Genomic DNA, 18159 nt, shown 5'->3' with positions numbered 1-18159 from the left:
ACAAATAAGAAAACGAACCAAAAAAAAAGACATTTTAATTAAAATCCAAAGACCAAAACGCCGCCGTTTACATGGACAACAAAATTCGAAGCTTCTGTCGTATGTGTTCAGTAGAAAAAAAAAAAAAAAAAAAGGGCCTTGGAAGGTTCAAGGGAAACACCGAAACGCGCCGTGGACGATCAGCCTTCAGGTGATTTCCTCTCTCTCTGTCTCGTACGGTTTTGAATCTCTAACCCTTACGGCCTGTTTGGTTGCTGTACCTACAGTAATAAGAAATGATAGGAAACATCCTAGGGCTCCAATTCCTTCCCTTTTTCTTCAGATTGTTTGGATGCTGATTTCTGTGTGCCTTTTTTTTCTTTTTTAATTTAGTTACAATTTATTCAATGTTTGAATTTGTTTGACCATATATCTGTGATTGGTTGTTTCGTTGCTGAGAAAATATTAGGGTAACAAGTTCCAAAGAGGGTTAGAAATTCTAAGTGTTATGTCTTTCATTGTCGGGAGCTGAGAAAAGTAGAAGCTCAGCCTAATTATGCGAGTCTCAACTCTTTGTCTTGGCTGAGTTCTCCATTTTTTCATTCAATTTTTTTTTTAATGGTTGTAAACCAAACAGGAAAAATAAGTTGGTCGTTTGAAATGAAAGGAAAATTATAAAAAGAGAAAAGATGACATATTGGTGCTGCAGGTACAAAATTGAGCTTAGTAGAGACAAATTAATTCGAAGGCATGAGATTACGGTTGAATATCAAGTTTTAGGGAGGTTTACTTTGCAAAGATTATTAGAATTAGGTGCTCGATGAAGATTTTGATGATTTTGTGACGCTTTTAGTGTCAAATTTCTAAACCTTAGTTTGGAATGATTGTTTTTGTTATTAACGCACATATAATTTATTTATTTATTATTATTTTTTTTTTGGGCGTTGGGTGTTTATGAGCTTGAGAGAATTATAGATTAGAGCACTAGTAGCAGTTACCCTATAATGGTTCACTTCCCTATATTTAGAAAAAATTTCATAAAAAACATCAAAAAACCTCCCACAGCAGATACCCTATATTTAGATGAGGGAGTTGGGAATGAATAGTAATTCCCTATGTATACATGTCTACTATTCCTTCCCTATGTATTATTTTAATATAAAAAAAAGTATAATTAATTGATATAGGGAAGAGAGAAAAAGTAGGAAAGAGATAAAAAGAATAAAATAAGAGTAAAAATATAATATTAATTGATATAGGGAAATGTAAGGGAATTTATTGTGGGATATTTTTTTATAGGGAAGCAAAAAGTAGTTTTGTTCCCTAAATATAGGAAAAATGGTTGGGAATCTGCTGCTAGTGCTCTTACAAACGTGCTGGATGAGGGCTGAACTTGATGCACCACCAAAGAGATGGCATGATGTTGTCTGATATTTTTGGTGCAATTTTAGGTGCTCAGGTATACACAGATCGAGAATACTGGTGCTCCCATAGATATTGTTGCATCATTGTCAATGAATTTCGTTGTGATGCAAGATTGATTGATTACTAGAAATTTTATTTACCACCTTTAGTTGAAGTTCGTTATCAGTTTCTAAATGGGTATTCATATTTATCAGGAATGTCTTCATATATCATGTTTCTTGCGCCTGGGATTGTTTAGATTATTTATCAGGCCGTCCTTCATTGTAAATTTAGAGCTCTAGCCTTTAACATGAATCAAACAATTTATTTCCATTTGATAATTGTAACTGGGTTATATAGCTGAGACCTATGGTAGATATGTGGACTTTAAAATAAATGTAGGGGCTATTTCTAGTTGGTTATGCGCTCCTCTTTTATTATCATGCATTTTGCATAGGCATATTTGTTTTCAGTGTCATACCTCCCATGACATTGGGTTATTTTTCTTGGATGCAGTTTGAACATGGCTGTCAAGTACATCTTACCCGCTGTCATGGGATCATTTGCAGTCGCATTTGTGTGTGACCATTTTCTTGCTGATAAGAAGATATTTGGAGGTAATTAATTTTTCTTTTCCCCTCTCCCTGATTAATGTCAGAATTTTACTGAAATAGGAACAACCCTACATGGGAGATAAGTAAAATCCTTAAAAAAGAAAAAGGGGGGGGGGGGGGGGGGGACTGCTTAACATTTTAACATTTAAAATAAGATTTAGTAAATCTAAGAAAGATGATAAAGAGAAACACGTCAAGGACCATATCCTATTGAAGGAGTGTAAAGACTGGAGCTTCGGTTTTTTTCCAGTATGAGTACTTCGCCCAATATGAAACTTATGACAGGAAGCTCCACTCATACAAATGTGAAGCCATTTGGGTACTGCCAAATTCACCAGATAAGTAAAACAGGATTACTTGAAGCTACAGTCCTTCTAAGTTATTGTTGTGGTCTGATACCATGAGACAATTGCTGATTTTTCTGATCCAGGAACTACCCCAAAAACTGTTGCAATCAAGGAATGGTGGGAAGAAACTGACAAAAAATTCCAGGCATGGCCTCGTACTGCAGGTCCACCAGTGGTTATGAATCCCATCAGTCGCCAGAATTTCATTGTTAAGTCCCGCACTGAATCTTGAAGATTTCATGCTTTCACTTAATTGGTTCCCTCCTCAGATAGAACTTCCTAGTCCTAAAATATGTTTTTCTTGTTTGATACTTGGAAAGATAGATCTGAATAAATGTGAGGAAATATAGAGTTTCTTTCTTTCTTTCCAATTTTCATGTTCTGTGTGCAACTCGTAATCTAGTTACGGTAAGTTCTGCCTAATAAAATTTTCAGCCTGGTGTGGTTATGACAAACAAGAAATGAGTCTTTTGTTTCTCTCTGATTTTCATGTTTGGTTGCAATTCTGTTTTGACTTACGATTATGTTTTAAGTTTCAATACTTATTTTTTTTTCTTCTTCATTTGGAATGCGACAATAACTTCCAAGTCTTCAATACCTCATTAGAAGAATTGTAGGCATGGCATTATGCAAGGTGAATCGTATTTGCCTTAGCGTAAAATACAAGTCTAGCATTATCATGTGCCTCCTTGATTCCTATCTATTTCAGCAGATTTTATTCCACCAATCTAGCCTTTTGTCATTTGGACAAGGAATCATGGCTATGAGTGAAAATAAAATTACAAGAGCAAACCGAAGCAAAAGAAAATTACAAAACAAAGGAATCATGGCTGTGTAAATGGGGCTCTGCAGGAGATAGCTTGTGCCGTTTCTGTCTTGGTAGGCAAGAAAGTAGGGAGCACCTTTTTTTCCAGTGCAGGTTTAGTAGAAGAATTTGGATTCTAATGGCTTCTTGCTTGATTTATGATCCGGTTGTGGAATGGGAAGATGTTGCAAATTGGAGTGTTGATGTTTTAAAAGGGAAAAGTCTGCAAATCAGCCTGTGTAAACTCAATTTGGGAGCTACCGTGTATCATATTTGGAAGCAAAGAAATGATTTGTTGCATGGAAATACTCCTAGGACAGAGGAAGCAATTGTGGCTCAGATTAAATGGGAGGTTTGGTCGAGAATTATGGCCAAGGGTGCTGTAAAGAAGACTGCTCAAAACTTAAAACTATTGCATAGTTGGAATCTACATCCTTTGTTGTAATACGGGTTTGTTTGTCTAGCAACATTACAGACTAGCACTATTCATGTACTTTTTTTTTATCATTTATTTTATATTTTTCACTACTAATCAACATTAAAACATTCTCATTTTTTTCACTTTTAATATCACATCAATAATTTTTTATTATTATCCAAATAAAAAAATTTACTACAATACAAATTTTTTTCACTTTTTTATACAAATTTTTTTTATTTTATATCACATCATCATTTTTTACTAATTTCAAAACTAACAACCCCACTACCCTGTTCTGTTCTGTACATGTCTTTGCCAGACACATTTTCATGTTTTGATTCGGTGTTGTTTCTTCTTATGTTTAGCAGTTTGGTTCTTTTCTCCCTGATTTGGGTGAACTGCATCCACTTTTCCTGGAGTGATTGTATTTTGGTTGTTTGCTTTATAAAGCATTAATTCATCACAAAAAAAAAAAAAAAAAAAAGAAAAAAAACAAACAAACGAAAACAAAAAACAAAAAAATTACAAAAGAAATACAAAAAAATTACAAAAAAAAAAAAAATGCCAAAAAATAACATCGATACATTGCAACAATGTATTCCACAGTCCCAGAGAGGAACTTCAAGATGGAAGGAGCAAGTAGGAAAAAAAAAAATAATAATAAGTTGCCAGCAGTGTTGGTGGTAACGGCCCATACTGGTATTTGTGAGAACAAAAGACATTCAAAATATTCTTAATTTTAAGCCAGTTCCAAAACAAGTTGGGATAAATATTTGTACAAATAATGAGTTCTAATCGTAGATTGTGAAACAAATAACACCAAGACCAATATATTTTGAGGTCTAAATTTGGATCTGAAAAAAAATAATAATAATAAAATAAAATCTTCTTTTGTAAAAGGAAATTGGGGAAGGATTATTTGGGTGGAGGAGGTGTTCGCTCCATGGCTGAGATTTGGAAGTGTATTACATACCAGAGTTTTTGCCGAGAGCGTTTCTGAGGATGTAAAAAACTATATGAAAAGTACTTTGAGTCTTTGACAAGAAATCATGGCTTTGGAAATGAAGCAAGTTTATTGGTTTAACTTAAATGTGGATTACAAAGGGAAGGGTTATCAATCAATACTTAATACAATGATGATACATTTATATAAAAGCAATATTATTCTTCGTACTTATGTCACACCGACGGAGATTACGTGTTTTAAGCGGCTCCCATTACTTTTTGTACAAAACTTCTCAATAGAGTCGTAGACAACGGATGAGCAAAGCTTATCTTTCTTTTTTTTTTTTTTTGGACAATTTCAGTCATACTTGATTGGGGTCAAATTAGTTACCCAAGTTAGCTATGCTTGTGCAGTTGTGCGCCAAGCCCAACCAACCGTTTCTAAACTTTATGGCACGTATTTCAAATATTGGAAATAAAAAATTGTCCAAAAATTGAATTTATAGGAAGGAGGTAAAATAAAAAGAAGAAAGGAAATTTATTTACAAGTGATTTACAACCTCAATAGTTATAGCATTACTGATCCAATACTAATACAGTATTAGATAATATAGGTTTTCAAAAAAGTATGAGATCATAGAGACAAAAGCAAACTCTACCTACATAGAAAGACTAACCCTAAATATAACCACACCAACATACTCTTTAGATATATATTAGACTCCCAATAAATTTAAAACTCCGTAAAAAAATCTGGATTAATATCAACTTCTTGTAGAAGAATTTTGATTAATATATATATATACCCTAAATATAACCAAACCAACCTACTCTTTAAATAGATTAGACTCTCAATAAATTCAAAACTTCGTAGAAAAATCCGGATTAACATCAACTTCTTGTAGAAGAATTTTGATTAATATCAATTATATATATATATATATATATATATATATATATATATATATTAATTTCTTTGAAAATATTTTTTAACATTTGGCTCATACAGAAAATCAGGATAGCAAATTTATTTTTTTCTTTTTCCCTTTTGCTTTCTCTTTTCAAAACAAAAATATTAACAAACAACTAAAAATACGAAACACTCATAAAATAATCAAAACTATTTTGACCTTTACGTGACATTAAAACACTTCACTTCTTCAACCAAAAAAAAAAAGAAGAAACAAAAAAGGCCGTCTAAAAACAAACGGAACCATTTGCAGCGTTTGCAGAAGAACATAAAATCTTAAGACAAGCCCCCCACAAATAGTCATATTTTTTTTGTTCTTTTATACATTAACTTTTTCATCTTACTTCATATCGAGCCAAAAAGGGAAACCACCTTATGTTTTCACGTAAATAAAAATACAGAATCAAACATGGATAGGGGAGTTGAGCAGAATACAATGCAAGATCATAAACCCAGTTGAAGTATAAGAGGAGAGAACTTCACTAGCAAATTGTAATCGACTTTGGACTTTGCATCTGACAGAAACTCAGTCTCTTTTGACAACTCTCCTTGCATTAACCCACTAACTACCTATTTTCATTTCCAACTCAAAACCTGCCATTTCTCATTAACCCTTTGATACAGAAAAAGCGGATAGATGATCCAAGAGCACTAACCAGCCTGAACAAATGCAGAAGGACATGCCACCTTGTCCTCTGTGGAAGATAAATTCGGGAATGAGCTGAAAATTTAAAACATGATTCCCATTCCTTTAAGATATGAGGATATTTATCATCAGTTTCCAGCGCCTTGATCCTATTGGTTCCCTACATAAAAACTCATGACAATAATCCATCATTTGTGCTTTATTTCTTGAAGCATTTCCACCACCTTTTTCATTTTTGGCCGTTTTGCTGGTGTGTTGTCAGTGCAGAGTAATGCGACCTTCAAGGCTGCAAGCATTTCCTTCCTCCAACCAAAAGAAACTGTACTAAGCCTTGCGTCAAGTATCTGCTCTGGAGTTTCCCCTCTTGCTGGAGCACTATGAACCCACTTCACCAAATCTACCCCTTCACCGAACTCCTCATCAACTGGTAGCCGGGTAGTAAGGATCTCAAGCAAAACTACACCGTAGCTATAAACATTTCCTGGTGCTGTAACTTGCATTGTATATGCATATTCTGAATGCAAAAAACAAAAGGAAAGAGTCAAATATGAGAGCAAGGAGCAGGGGTGTGATAATTTCATAGAAGCAACGGTTATGTAGACACAGAACGCTTCACTGTAGAATGAATGTAGTTCAACTGGAGAGTGAAGTAAAGAATACCTGGTGGAATATAGCCAAATGAGCCTGCAACTGCACTAATACTTGCGGTGCCTCTGGATGGATCTAAGAGCTTTGATATCTCAATCTCCCCGAGCAAAGGCTTAAAGTCAGAATCCAAAAGAACATTACCTGAAGAAATATCAAGGTGGATAATTGCAACATGATGAAGGAAAGCCAACCCTTCCGCCACTCCAACTGCAACGGAGAGTCGTGCGGGCCAATCAGGTTCATATTCAGGTTGCTTGGTAGATTCATGAAGAAGCTGGGCTAATGTCCCATTGGGTAAGTAATGATGTAGTAAAAGAGCAACATCTTCATATATAACAAATCCAATGGGTCGCACTAGATTTTCATGACACAGTTTGCTCAGCCTTTCAAGCTCTCTAATCATCTTATGTTGGTGATGAATTATAGTCCGGTCCATGGATTTAAGTCTCTTCACTGATAGAATCAGCCCAGAAGGCATAACTGCCTTGTAAACTGTGCTGAAAGTGCCAATAATGAGTTTATTCGAATCCTTCAAAGTCGCTTTTACAACGGCGTCAAGATCTATGGCTTGTCTGAGATTTTCAACAAAGACATTGCCTGCAACTATCGTTGGTCGGTTATTGGCTCCGTCATCTTCAACCCCTGTGGCTTTCTCTGCTTTTTCTTGTCTCTCTCTTAACATAAACAGCAGAACAACTACAGTTACTGATATAAAAACTGCCAAACCAGAACCAATAACAGCTAGTATGATCTTGTAAGAGACCTTATGATGGTAATTCCCATGCTCAGAACCACTAGAGCTTCCACATGAAGAGGTCAATGGAACTCCACAGAGCCCTTTGTTCCCTAAAAAGCTTGAATTTGGACTCTTTTGGAATGGTACAAAGTTGGGTATTGGTCCAGTGAGAAGATTATTTGAGAAATTAACCTCTATCAAGCTCAACATACCCTTCAGTGCAGGTGGGATATTACCAGAGAGCCGATTGTTACAGACGTCCAAAGAAACCAACTTGTCCAGTTTCCCTAACTCAAGGGGCAATGGCCCATGGAGATGATTGAAGCTCAAATTCAATGCTATCTGTAAGTTTTTTATATGACCAATCTCCGGAGGTATTGTTCCAGTTAAGTAGTTACTACCCATTTGCAACTCAAGCATTTTCACACAGTTTCCAATCTCATGAGGTATCTCTCCTTTTATTGAATTCTGATTCAAGAGCAAGTATTGCAATCGCGACATGTTGCAGATTTCATTTGGTATAGTACCATTGAATCTATTATTGCTTAGATCAAGCTTGTTAAGACTCTTGCACCCGAGAATTGATTTCGGAATATCACCAAACAAACTGTTGCCAGAGAGAATCAACTCCTGCAGATTCATGAGCTGTCCAAGCTCCGGAGGAATAGTACCACTAAATCCATTAAAGGCCAAATTTAGGAGGCTGAGATTAGAGCATTGGGCAAACTCCGGGACAATGTCACCAGAGAGCTTGTTGTAATCTGCTTCAAAGTATGTAAGGCTGCTAATGTTTCCAATTGCTCTAGGAATCATGCCTACAAGATCATTGTTGCCTATTCGGACACTAGAAAGGCCTTTGCAGTTCCCAATTTCTTCAGGAAGATCACCGCTTAATTTGTTCAGGGTCAGCACCAGAACTTCAAGCTTTCCTAAAACAAAAATGCTCTTAGGTATCGAGCCTTCAAGCTGGTTGGAGTGCAGATTCAGGGATTGAAGCTCAGAAAATGAACCCAGATTATCTGGGATGCTACCCCCTAAATCATTCTCATAGGCTGAGAAAATTCTCAGATTGGTCAAATTACCCACCCAAATGGGGATAGAACCACCCAATTTATTACTAGAAATTTGAAAAGCCTGTAACATTTCTAGACTCTGGAGCTCATCTGGTATTTCTCCGACAAGCATGTTATTGGAAAGGTTCAATGTTCTAAGGTTTCTGAGACTACCCAATTCTCTAGGAATCGAACCTCCAAACTTATTCAGTGACAAATCAAGAAATTCAAGTTCAGATAAATTTCCAAAAGCCGAAGGAATTGATCCATGGAAATCATTATTAGAAAGGTCAAGCCATTTCAAAGCTTTGAGCTCAGTAATTAGAGTCGTGTTACCTTGGAGGTTGCGGCGAGAAAGATCAAGCCTTTCCACCATTGAAAGGTTCGAACTGCAGGCAATGCCGGGCCAAGAGCAGTAAGATGAGTTGTCGACTCCCCAGCCAGGTACACCGAGCTCTTTGCTTATGGCTAGTAATGTAGTTTGGTCAAGGAGCTGAGCATCCACAAGCTGGGATTTTGATAGAAACCCAGCTAGCAAAACCGAGAAAAAGAACAAAATAGCCATTGTTGGGCTGCCTTCTTTTGCTGGAGTAACACTGGTAAAATAATTAAAATATATTCTCCAAACTCCAAAACAGTGATCAGAAGGCCAGAATATTTAGAATCCCACTTCTCTCTACAATCACTTTTTCCTTCTCAAAATTTCTTTTTTCTTGCTGCTTGTATCACCCACTTCAACAAAGGGATTCAGAGCCCCTGCTGGGAACCATAGAAGGTATTCACCAGGGGGAAAAAAAAAATCCCAGAAACACAAAACCCCGTTTCACCTCTCGACCGTTTCAAGAAACCGGATTTCAGATTCCTTGAAACACGGGCATTGCAGAGCACACCAAATCCCTTAACGTCAAGGAATAAGTGTACCAATCAAGATTTTAGGACCAAAACTCAGAGACCCATATCTAAGGAAGAGCTTCAAGAACCAAAACAAGAGGAAACAAACAAAAGAGATACAAAAGGGCCGGCATTATAGAACATGGGTTGAGCATAGAATGCCCATCCTTTTATCTAAAAAGAACATGATTTTAGAGACAGAGAAAGAAAATACTAGGGCAAGGCTGCTGTGAATGAATGGGAGTAATGAGAGATGAGAAGGAAAAAGAGTACAGGGTACAGGGTTTCGGTACAGGGTTCACGTTCCAGGTGTTTTTCTTTTTCTTACACACGGACAGAGAGAGGAAAAGTATAGAGAGAAAGAGAGAGAGAGAGATTTGTGGGTCTGAAAAACAAGTCGGAGAAGGAAATTCTTTCTCACATACGCTTTCACGAGAAATGGGCAGTCATGAGTGAATGAATTGAAGGCTTCATAAAAACTCCCACTGACTGCAGCCTGCAGGCATCTATGTATATCATGCCATATTATCCTATCAAGGTCGTTTTCAACCATTTAAGGATAGCCTACATATTTTATGAACCATAAATGGTGGCACAATTAGAGAGTTCAGGTGGAAATATATAAATAAAAAAAACTTATTTCAAAAACTTAAAATTTAAAATAATAGATAATTTTTAACACGATCAACTGAAATTTTTTATAGCGAGCTCTTAGGTCTGTCGTGTTAAAAATTATCTACTATTTTAAACTTTGATTCGCATTGCCCATGTAAATTAAATTATATATTTTTTTACAATTAAAAACCAAAATCCTAAAAAGGTTAATTCATATAAATTCATTTTTATATAAAATTCATATACTAGTCGAAATAGGTTAATTAAGTCATGTTTATGTCAACCCAACACGACTTATTTTATTAAATGAATTATGTTGTTGGGGTCGAGACAACCCAATGTGACATTTTTATTAAAGAGATTATTTGTGCTGTGTGGTATCATGTATTTAAATTAGTCGTGTCAAGGTTGAATAAACCATTTAATTTTGTCTCAAATTCTCTAAATCATTCAAATATAATTTTAAAAAATAAGTTTTTTCAATAATCACAATTTTAAATATAATAAAAAATAATATAATACAATAAAAAAGGAAATAGGAAAATCTAAACTAGCCCTAATTAGTTTTTCACCTGGTCTGCTGGTCAAAACTCGATTGTGGGGAAGGTTTTCCTTTAGGTACTCGAGAATCACTGTTGAAAAAATCATTTTGCGAAACCCAAGAGACTGGACGGCTCTGAGGATTTTTGTTGATTTGAGAAAGAAACAAATTTATATATGCAGATTCCATACACAAACCTAGGGATTCCCTCGGGCTATCAAATCTTACAGGGCATTTCAGTCTTTTCCAATTCATCTTTCCAAAACATACTCTGACAAATTATAATCAAATGTATGCCCAAACACAATCTTGAGTCCTTCACATATATACATGTAATAAATTATTATAAAGTAGATATGCCCTTCCCATTAAAAGAGTGTACTTTTATTAAGAATAATTCTATTTATTACATTTTTATATAATTAGAATAATGTCATACTAATTTTTTTATAAACTGATCTATAAGTTGATTTTTACTGTCATGTAATCAAATTATATGAAGTTCGTATAATCATTTACAAAATAGCATTATTCTTTTATTAATAGTTTTGGAGTGTTTTTTTATTCATTTCTGTTTTTGGCTTGAAAAATATTATAATAACATAAAAGTAAAATTATTTTGTATTTTCAATAATTTATTAATTTTTCGTTTTAAAAATAAAAAATAAAGACAAACGAATATGACCAAGAGTGACAAATTTTATCAAGAGTAACACGTATATTATATACGTATATTTTAAATGTATTTATATTTTTTTTTTATCAAGAGTGACACGTGTCGTCATTTTATTGGAGCTGACATGACATCTAACAGAATCAGTCAAATGTTTTAATGGAATTTGACTACATAAACTAAATTGTTTTTTTTACATACTCTAGAAACCTTTGAATTCATTTTAATAGGACAATGAACGATTTATAATTTAGACTAACTGTATAAACTGATTTACATTTATCCAAAAGATAAATATGAGCAAAAAGGGGTAGAACAGAAGAAAATAAATTCAAAATAAAAGACTTATTCTAGAAGGCTTAATTTCCATGTTGAATACAATCTAATACGCGTCTCAATGGGGAGGACCATCCCTTAATGGAGGGAGGGAAATGGGAGAAATAGTAATACTATGAATGTGTTTGAAAGACAATGTGAGGATGACAGGGCTGTCCATAGGGATTGGAACAAACCTCAGGAACTCCAACACTTAAGAAGTCCAAGGTATTGTAGCTGGCTTCTTGTAATTGGGTGGTCTTAATCTCTTAATACAATCATGTTACCCTAGCAAAGCCAATACTTAATTAATTATATGCATGTCCTAGTTTTCAAAGTTCACTTTGGAAAGCAAACTTTTTCCTCTAATTGTCCCTTATGTGTTATCATATAGTCTCCCATTTATTTAATATTTAAATGTTATCGTAACGCACTATAAACAATGGAGTCGAGGGTAGTGGCAACTGCGTTTAGTGGTAAAGTATGATGGTTTATATTCTAAATCTTCACAAAAGTATCATACAATTTTCGAGTATGTTCAGTCTTGGGATTTTGGGATTTTGTTCTTAACACGTGTTTTTAAATCAAATTGTAAAGAAGTATTTTGGTTTAGTTTACATTTAAGAAAAATTACAAGTTGAAAACATTAAAAAAATAAAAATAAAATTTTACAATTTAGCCCTCTAAACTGTCAATCGTTTTGCAAGTAACTCCATGAACTGCTAACGCTTGGACTCTACTTCAAAACTACCAAAACGTTTCAAAAAGGCCAATTTTGTCGAAATATGCCTATAATATATCTGTCACGTGTCATTTTTCAATTTAAAAATAATTTAAAAATAGAAAAAATTAATTTTTTTTTTAAAAAAAAAGAATTGCCACCCCTGGCGGCCACCCCCAAACATCTATATTTTTTAAAAAAAAAATAAAGAAAATTTAAGTTCTTTAATTTTATTTTAAAATTTTAAAATTATTTTTTTAATTAAAAAATGACACGTGATAAGGGTATTATAGGCATATTTTGATAAAATTTGTCTTTTTGAAACGTTTTAGTAGTTTGAGGGATCAGAATCAAGCATTGGTAGTTCATGAAACTATTTGAAAAACGACTGACAATTTAGAGGTTTGAATTGTAATTTTTCTTTTAAAAAAAAAAAAACTACACATTTTTGCATAACATGAATGAGATAAATTTTTAAAAATGTACAAGGTCAAATTTTGATTTATAAGAGCTTAACTTTATTTTTTAAAATTACTTACTAATTATATTTTAAAATCATTATTCTTTTTAGTAGCACGTTTTTTCACTTTTTCATACGTGTTTTTATTGATAGAATTAGACAATAGACATGTCAAATTGTCGATTGTTTGTTTGTTTCTCTCTCTCTCTCTCTCTCTCTCTCACTTTTTCCAACCAGTTACCATCAAAATAATTGTACCTGTTCCAATCAAAAGACAGATTGTAACTATTCCAACGACTACTTACTGAAAAAGGTTAAAATGTACCAATAACGCTGCAACCCCGTGTACAGATCGTGCCACGATTGATCGAACTGTCCCATCTCTTCCCTTTTTTTAAAAAAAAAAAAAAAATTAATAATAATAATAATAAATAAATTACATAATATTAAAAAAAAAAAAACTTGCAACAAAGACTCTTGTAATATATAGTGTCTCAATTACATGCAATCCGAAAAATTTTATAGTGGACAGCATAAGGCCAAAGGCCCTTTTTTTTTTTTCTTTTTTTTTTTTTCCTTTTTTTTTTTTTTGAATTTGGATCTATAACATTTAGTTATTTAAATTGTTAGTAATTTGTATAATTTTTGTGAGAGAGTTTATATGAGACTCTGGTGTTTACATATTTTAAATTTTATTTGGGCAGTTGAATCCTACATGAATTCTTTCACAAAAGCTATTCAAATTGCTAGCAATTTGAACACTTAATTGATGTGGATTATTATCCTGTTTATCTCGATCAACTGGGGGAGTGGAGTCTGTTTATTGAGTAATGCCAATGGCCATATTTTTATCCTCTCAAAGTTAATATGGCTTTTAAAATTATTATTGGATTTTGAATGTATTACTATTAAATTTTGATCTAATGATAATTTTAAAAGTCACATCAACTTTTGAAAGATTAAAAGATGGTTTATAACATTACTCCTATTTATTTAGAGTTAGGAGAAGCTTTACAATCTCCTATTTATGGAGATGTCCAAATTATATACAATTCAGGTAGCTAAAATTTTTGATTTCGTTTGTTAATTATTTTTAGGAATAGAGATTTGGTGCAATACGTTTGCCTTATTGTATTGCAATAGGGTAAACGTATGTGAGTGCGAAGGAGGGCCCTGCTTGCTCAAGCAAGCGCGTGTGCAGCGCTGTAAGAACACCTGTCTGAGCATATAGGGCCCAAGTTGCACTCACGTACTCGTGTACAATAGGGAAAAGGGTATTATTGCATTTGATCTTAATCTGCAACGCAATAATAGCATTCTCAATAGTTTAGCCATATTTTAATATAAAATAACTAATTAAAACTTATTTTATCTATTTTAACTAATGACTTTTAAAAGACATGAGTATTACATTGAATCTTAATCTACTTATTGGATGTTGCTTTATTTTTTTTTTAAAAAAAAAAACAAATATTTTGATGTGACATAAAAATAATATTTTTTAATACTTAGTAAAGTTGTTTATTAATATTTTTTTAAAAAAATATATATATATATATATAATTTAACAAACAAAGCCAGACTCTACTCTCACAACTCTAGTCTTGCTGACCTTGAAGAATTCACGTTTGGAGGCTCACCAATTTCAGAAATAATAGCATCAATTTCTTTTATTTTTATTTTTAAACCATGAATTTTGTAAGTTTGTGAATCATTGAGGACTCTTTTACGTCCCTCCCTTGCAGCTTGAAACCTGGAAGGCCATACTGGAAGGGAAGAAAACAAATGCAAGGGAATTATTTGACATGGCGTGTAGGACCCTGGCAATGGTGGGGTAGGGCCTGGGGTTCTGGCATCTCCGCGACAAGTAGGGGAGTAGAGATGTCTGTATGACAGTAGGTTGACCCCACAACCACTCCCTCACTCACTCACTGGATTAATAATAATAATATTTGAAGATAAAAGAAGGTCAGAAAACATTAAAAACATCTCTCTCTCTCTCTCTCTCTCCTTAAAAATGAAAAATCTTTCGGCTACATAATAATAATATTATTAACTTTACAAAAAAAAAATAGACACCAATTAGACAACATCATAAATGCGTATGCCCTTTTTCCTCATGACCCTTAAGTCTCAATGCTAAATGCATTACCACACCCACGTTTTTTCAACACCTTCCAACTTCAATATCAAACTCAAAACTATAAAGTATTGGTTTTACCAATTAATTAATGTTACTTTTTGAGTAATCACAACTTTATAATCAAGTTTAACAAACAACAAAACGTAGATCAAGGCGGCAATTTGTGCAACAATTAAGGAATTTTTTAAAAGGTGCAGTGGAATATAACCCTTTTTTTTATTTTTTTTGTTTACGTGCAATGTCATCATGGGACTACTTTACCAAAGATGCTGTTCTAATGATTTTCTTTCTTTCTTGTTTTCAAATAAATTTCTTTGTTTTTTTTTTTTTTTTTTTCCTTTTGTTTATTAACACGTAGCATATATGACACGGCCTCACTACATGCAAAGCACACACAAAGGGACAACAATTTATGTTAGTAAATTGGGTTCAAGTTTCGTCGAGGCATGTGCGTAAGATTATATAAATTCATCTTACTTCGTGAATTTTATGTTGAGTTCGTGTTGGATTTGCGGGTCGTGTAACAAAATTGCTATCCTTTGTGTCATGTGTCGAGTTATGACCATATGACTATATATATAAGTCAACTCTAACTTTATTCAATCTTAATTTACTAATTTTGCACATGAGATGCCTAGATGATGGGAACCACCAATACTTCTTCAAATTCGATTGAATTATAGACTGACCCAGTCCCGTCAGGCATCAGTGAAACTCAAGGCCGCTAATTTAATACGAATATGATTGAGAATTCTCATTTTGTTAGTCAAATTCTTATCTTAGTACATGTTCAATATTTAAAGATTTTTTTGAAACCACTAAACTACAGCTACTGATGATACAAAACAAGAACAAGTTAACAAAAAGTAATCTTAAATCCTTGATTATTTGACAATTCGAAAAGATATATATCTTGTTGATATTTTGAAATAAAGGTATTAAGACATATTATCTGAAAATATAATAACATAAAATGTGTTTATGATTACATCCAAAACTAGCAAAAATTTTGAAAGAAAATACTTCTACGATGTTTATAATGAAAACACAAAAAGAAATGGAGGAACAAAAAGAGAAGAGAACAATATATACCCAACATAGTTACTTTAAAAAAAAAAAAAAAAAAGGTTTTAATTTGATTAATATTTTTGAAAAACCGTTTTAGTATAGGCTTTATTAATCATTAATCAATGACGGTCTAGGGCGGGTGAAACACTTGAGATGCAGCCTACGGCTACGGTTGAGGGAGTAGGTTAAGGGAACAAAATGACTACTAAATGAGCGCATCATAGCATATCATTAGTGGCACCCCGCCATTGACCGCATAAAAAGCCTCGCCGGAAAAGCCTTTTTCGTACAAGCCATTCATCCATATTTATATGAAAGTTGGACACTACGTGGCTATGTGCACTCTGCAATTTGCATCATGTTAGGTGTATTACTTCTTTAAAGATTCCAAGTTCTGGTCATGGTAGGTGTATAACTTTTCAAAAACATTGCTGTCCTAAGGAATTTGTTCATTTTTTTTGTTTTTATTTTTTATTTTCTAATTAAAAAAAAGTAAGCAGGAGAGATGAACAAGACGGGATCATAGTAGCACATATTCATTGAGAGCCACACAAAAAAGGTTTAAACGATAAAACCGCAAGCCCTCTTTCAAGTGCGACTAAATCATAGTTTGACCCAACTTTTTTTATTTGGTGCATTTGATGGAAGGATTATTTATCCATAAAGACCAGTAAGATGTTCATAGAGTTTTAGATATTTTCTTAATCCTAAAACGGTTAAATAACCCTTGCGCCTTTTTCAAACAGCTATGTTGTTCTAAAAAATTCTGTAAAATATAAAAGAAATAATTATAGGGGAAGCAAAAAAAAAAACTGATCGAGGGATCTAATCGGTTTAATTAAAGGAAAATGTTAGATTTACAACACCAATACAACAACTGCACAACAACCTCAACCCTTCACATGAGATTGTTGTGCAGTTGTTGTATTGGTGTTGTGCAAGAATCAAATCCCTTAATTAAATGGATTGGGTTATGGTTGATTTATATAGTCTTATATTTTTTTAAATTTTTTGACACGACTCAAACTCGACATAATCATTTAGGGTTGTTAATTTTTTATACAACCCACAAAGTCATTACGAACCAAATACAAAATTATTAAGTCCTATTTAATGAAATGAATTTATACACATACCTCAACCTAACCTGAAAGCCCGATACAAACCGAACCCAACCGGAAAGCTATTTTGCTAGAATTGTCTATTTGGTGATGGTATAACGTGGTTGAGGAGTTAGGTTTGTGCCGCCTGTGCGATGATTGGATTGGCTGAAATATGGGAGCATCATATATGCTTTTAAACCTAGGTGACTTTCCCTTTCCCTTCCTTCTGTATTGTTTAGGAAGAAAAAAAAAACATTGAAATTGAAATAAAGATTTATAGTCAATGAAACATATTTCAAGTTTTTTTTTTTTTTTTTTTGTAGAATTTTATTTTTTTCCCCTAGGCTCCATGGTTATATCCCAGTGAAATTATATATTTTTTTACTCAAAATATTGGGTGATAATTAGAACCCTAAAAATAAGTGATGGCAGGGGTTATATTTCTTGACTTCAGAAATGAAGAATAAAAATGATTCTCACAAGCTATGAGCTTCGTTGTACAAATTATATGTTTGTATGAGAATACTTGGAACAAAAAAGCTAGATATATACCATAATCACAAAGTGATCAAGATGGGGTGTTAACTTTAAATTCATCAATCACTTATTATAAATATCATTCACTCCCTTCATTACGCAATAAATAAAAATTTACAAACAATAATGGCTTTGTTTGGCAAGAGAAATTTTTATTTTCCATTCCCCTCTTCACTTATCCCAAAAACAATTAATTTTAAAACATTTTAACTTTATATCACATCAATAATTTTTTATTATTATTTAAATATAAAAAATTTACTACAATACAAATTTTTTTTTTTCACTTTTTTATAATTTTTTTTTATATCACATTTATTACTTCCAACTCCCACTGCCAATTCTCTCTTTTTTTTTTTTACCAAACAAGGCCAATAAGTCTCACTTTTCTTAAAAATGTTTATTGAATTGAATGGACCAAGAATGATGACAATTTTTTTTTTTTTAAAAACAAAGACTTCGAATTTAGGAGCAATATAATTTTAAAAATCACACATACCAACTCAAACTATCAACAATTAATTT

General features: G+C 33.1%; 3 protein-coding genes across 3 annotated transcripts in view; 2 read left to right on the top strand and 1 right to left on the bottom strand.

Moving 5' to 3' along the window:
• Positions 1-72: 72 nt before the first annotated feature.
• LOC133872403 (uncharacterized) lies at positions 73-2708 on the top strand. Its single transcript, XM_062309912.1, has 3 exons — positions 73-190; positions 1900-2000; positions 2428-2708. Exons 1-3 carry the CDS (start codon positions 102-104, stop codon positions 2574-2576), a joined length of 339 nt encoding a protein of 112 aa, XP_062165896.1. The 5' UTR covers positions 73-101; the 3' UTR covers positions 2577-2708.
• Positions 2709-5761: 3053 nt separating this feature from the next.
• On the bottom strand, positions 5762-9942 carry LOC133873587 (leucine-rich repeat receptor-like tyrosine-protein kinase PXC3). Its single transcript, XM_062311320.1, has 2 exons — positions 6792-9942; positions 5762-6645 (listed from the first exon to the last, which is right to left on the bottom strand). The coding sequence occupies exons 1-2, from the start codon at positions 9130-9132 to the stop codon at positions 6320-6322; spliced, it is 2667 nt and encodes an 888-aa protein (XP_062167304.1). The 5' UTR covers positions 9133-9942; the 3' UTR covers positions 5762-6319.
• Positions 9943-13237: 3295 nt separating this feature from the next.
• Positions 13238-18159, top strand: part of LOC133872184 (protein TEEBE-like) — a 45602-nt gene continuing 40680 nt past the window's right edge. The window contains exon 1 of the mRNA XM_062309624.1: positions 13238-13247. The gene's annotated coding sequence lies outside the window, so the exon portion shown is untranslated. The remainder of the gene's footprint in view (positions 13248-18159) is intronic.

Source organism: Alnus glutinosa, chromosome 7 (assembly GCF_958979055.1).
Source record: "Alnus glutinosa chromosome 7, dhAlnGlut1.1, whole genome shotgun sequence".
NCBI classification, from domain to species: Eukaryota; Viridiplantae; Streptophyta; class Magnoliopsida; order Fagales; family Betulaceae; genus Alnus; species Alnus glutinosa.
This window is presented reverse-complemented; position numbering and strand designations above follow the sequence as displayed.

Bases quoted from the DNA above. Each gene is read 5' to 3' on its own strand.
- LOC133872403 (XM_062309912.1), top strand. From the start codon at position 102: ATGTGTTCAGTAGAAAAAAAAAAAAAAAAAAAGGGCCTTGGAAGGTTC. The intron at 191-1,899 runs GTGATTTCCTCT...TCTTGGATGCAG, and splicing joins CGTGGACGATCAGCCTTCAG to TTTGAACATGGCTGTCAAGT. The intron at 2,001-2,427 runs GTAATTAATTTT...TTTCTGATCCAG, and splicing joins TGATAAGAAGATATTTGGAG to GAACTACCCCAAAAACTGTT.
- LOC133873587 (XM_062311320.1), bottom strand. From the start codon at position 9,132: ATGGCTATTTTGTTCTTTTTCTCGGTTTTGCTAGCTGGGTTTCTATCA. The intron at 6,646-6,791 runs GTATTCTTTACT...TTTTGCATTCAG, and splicing joins ATTTGGCTATATTCCACCAG to AATATGCATATACAATGCAA.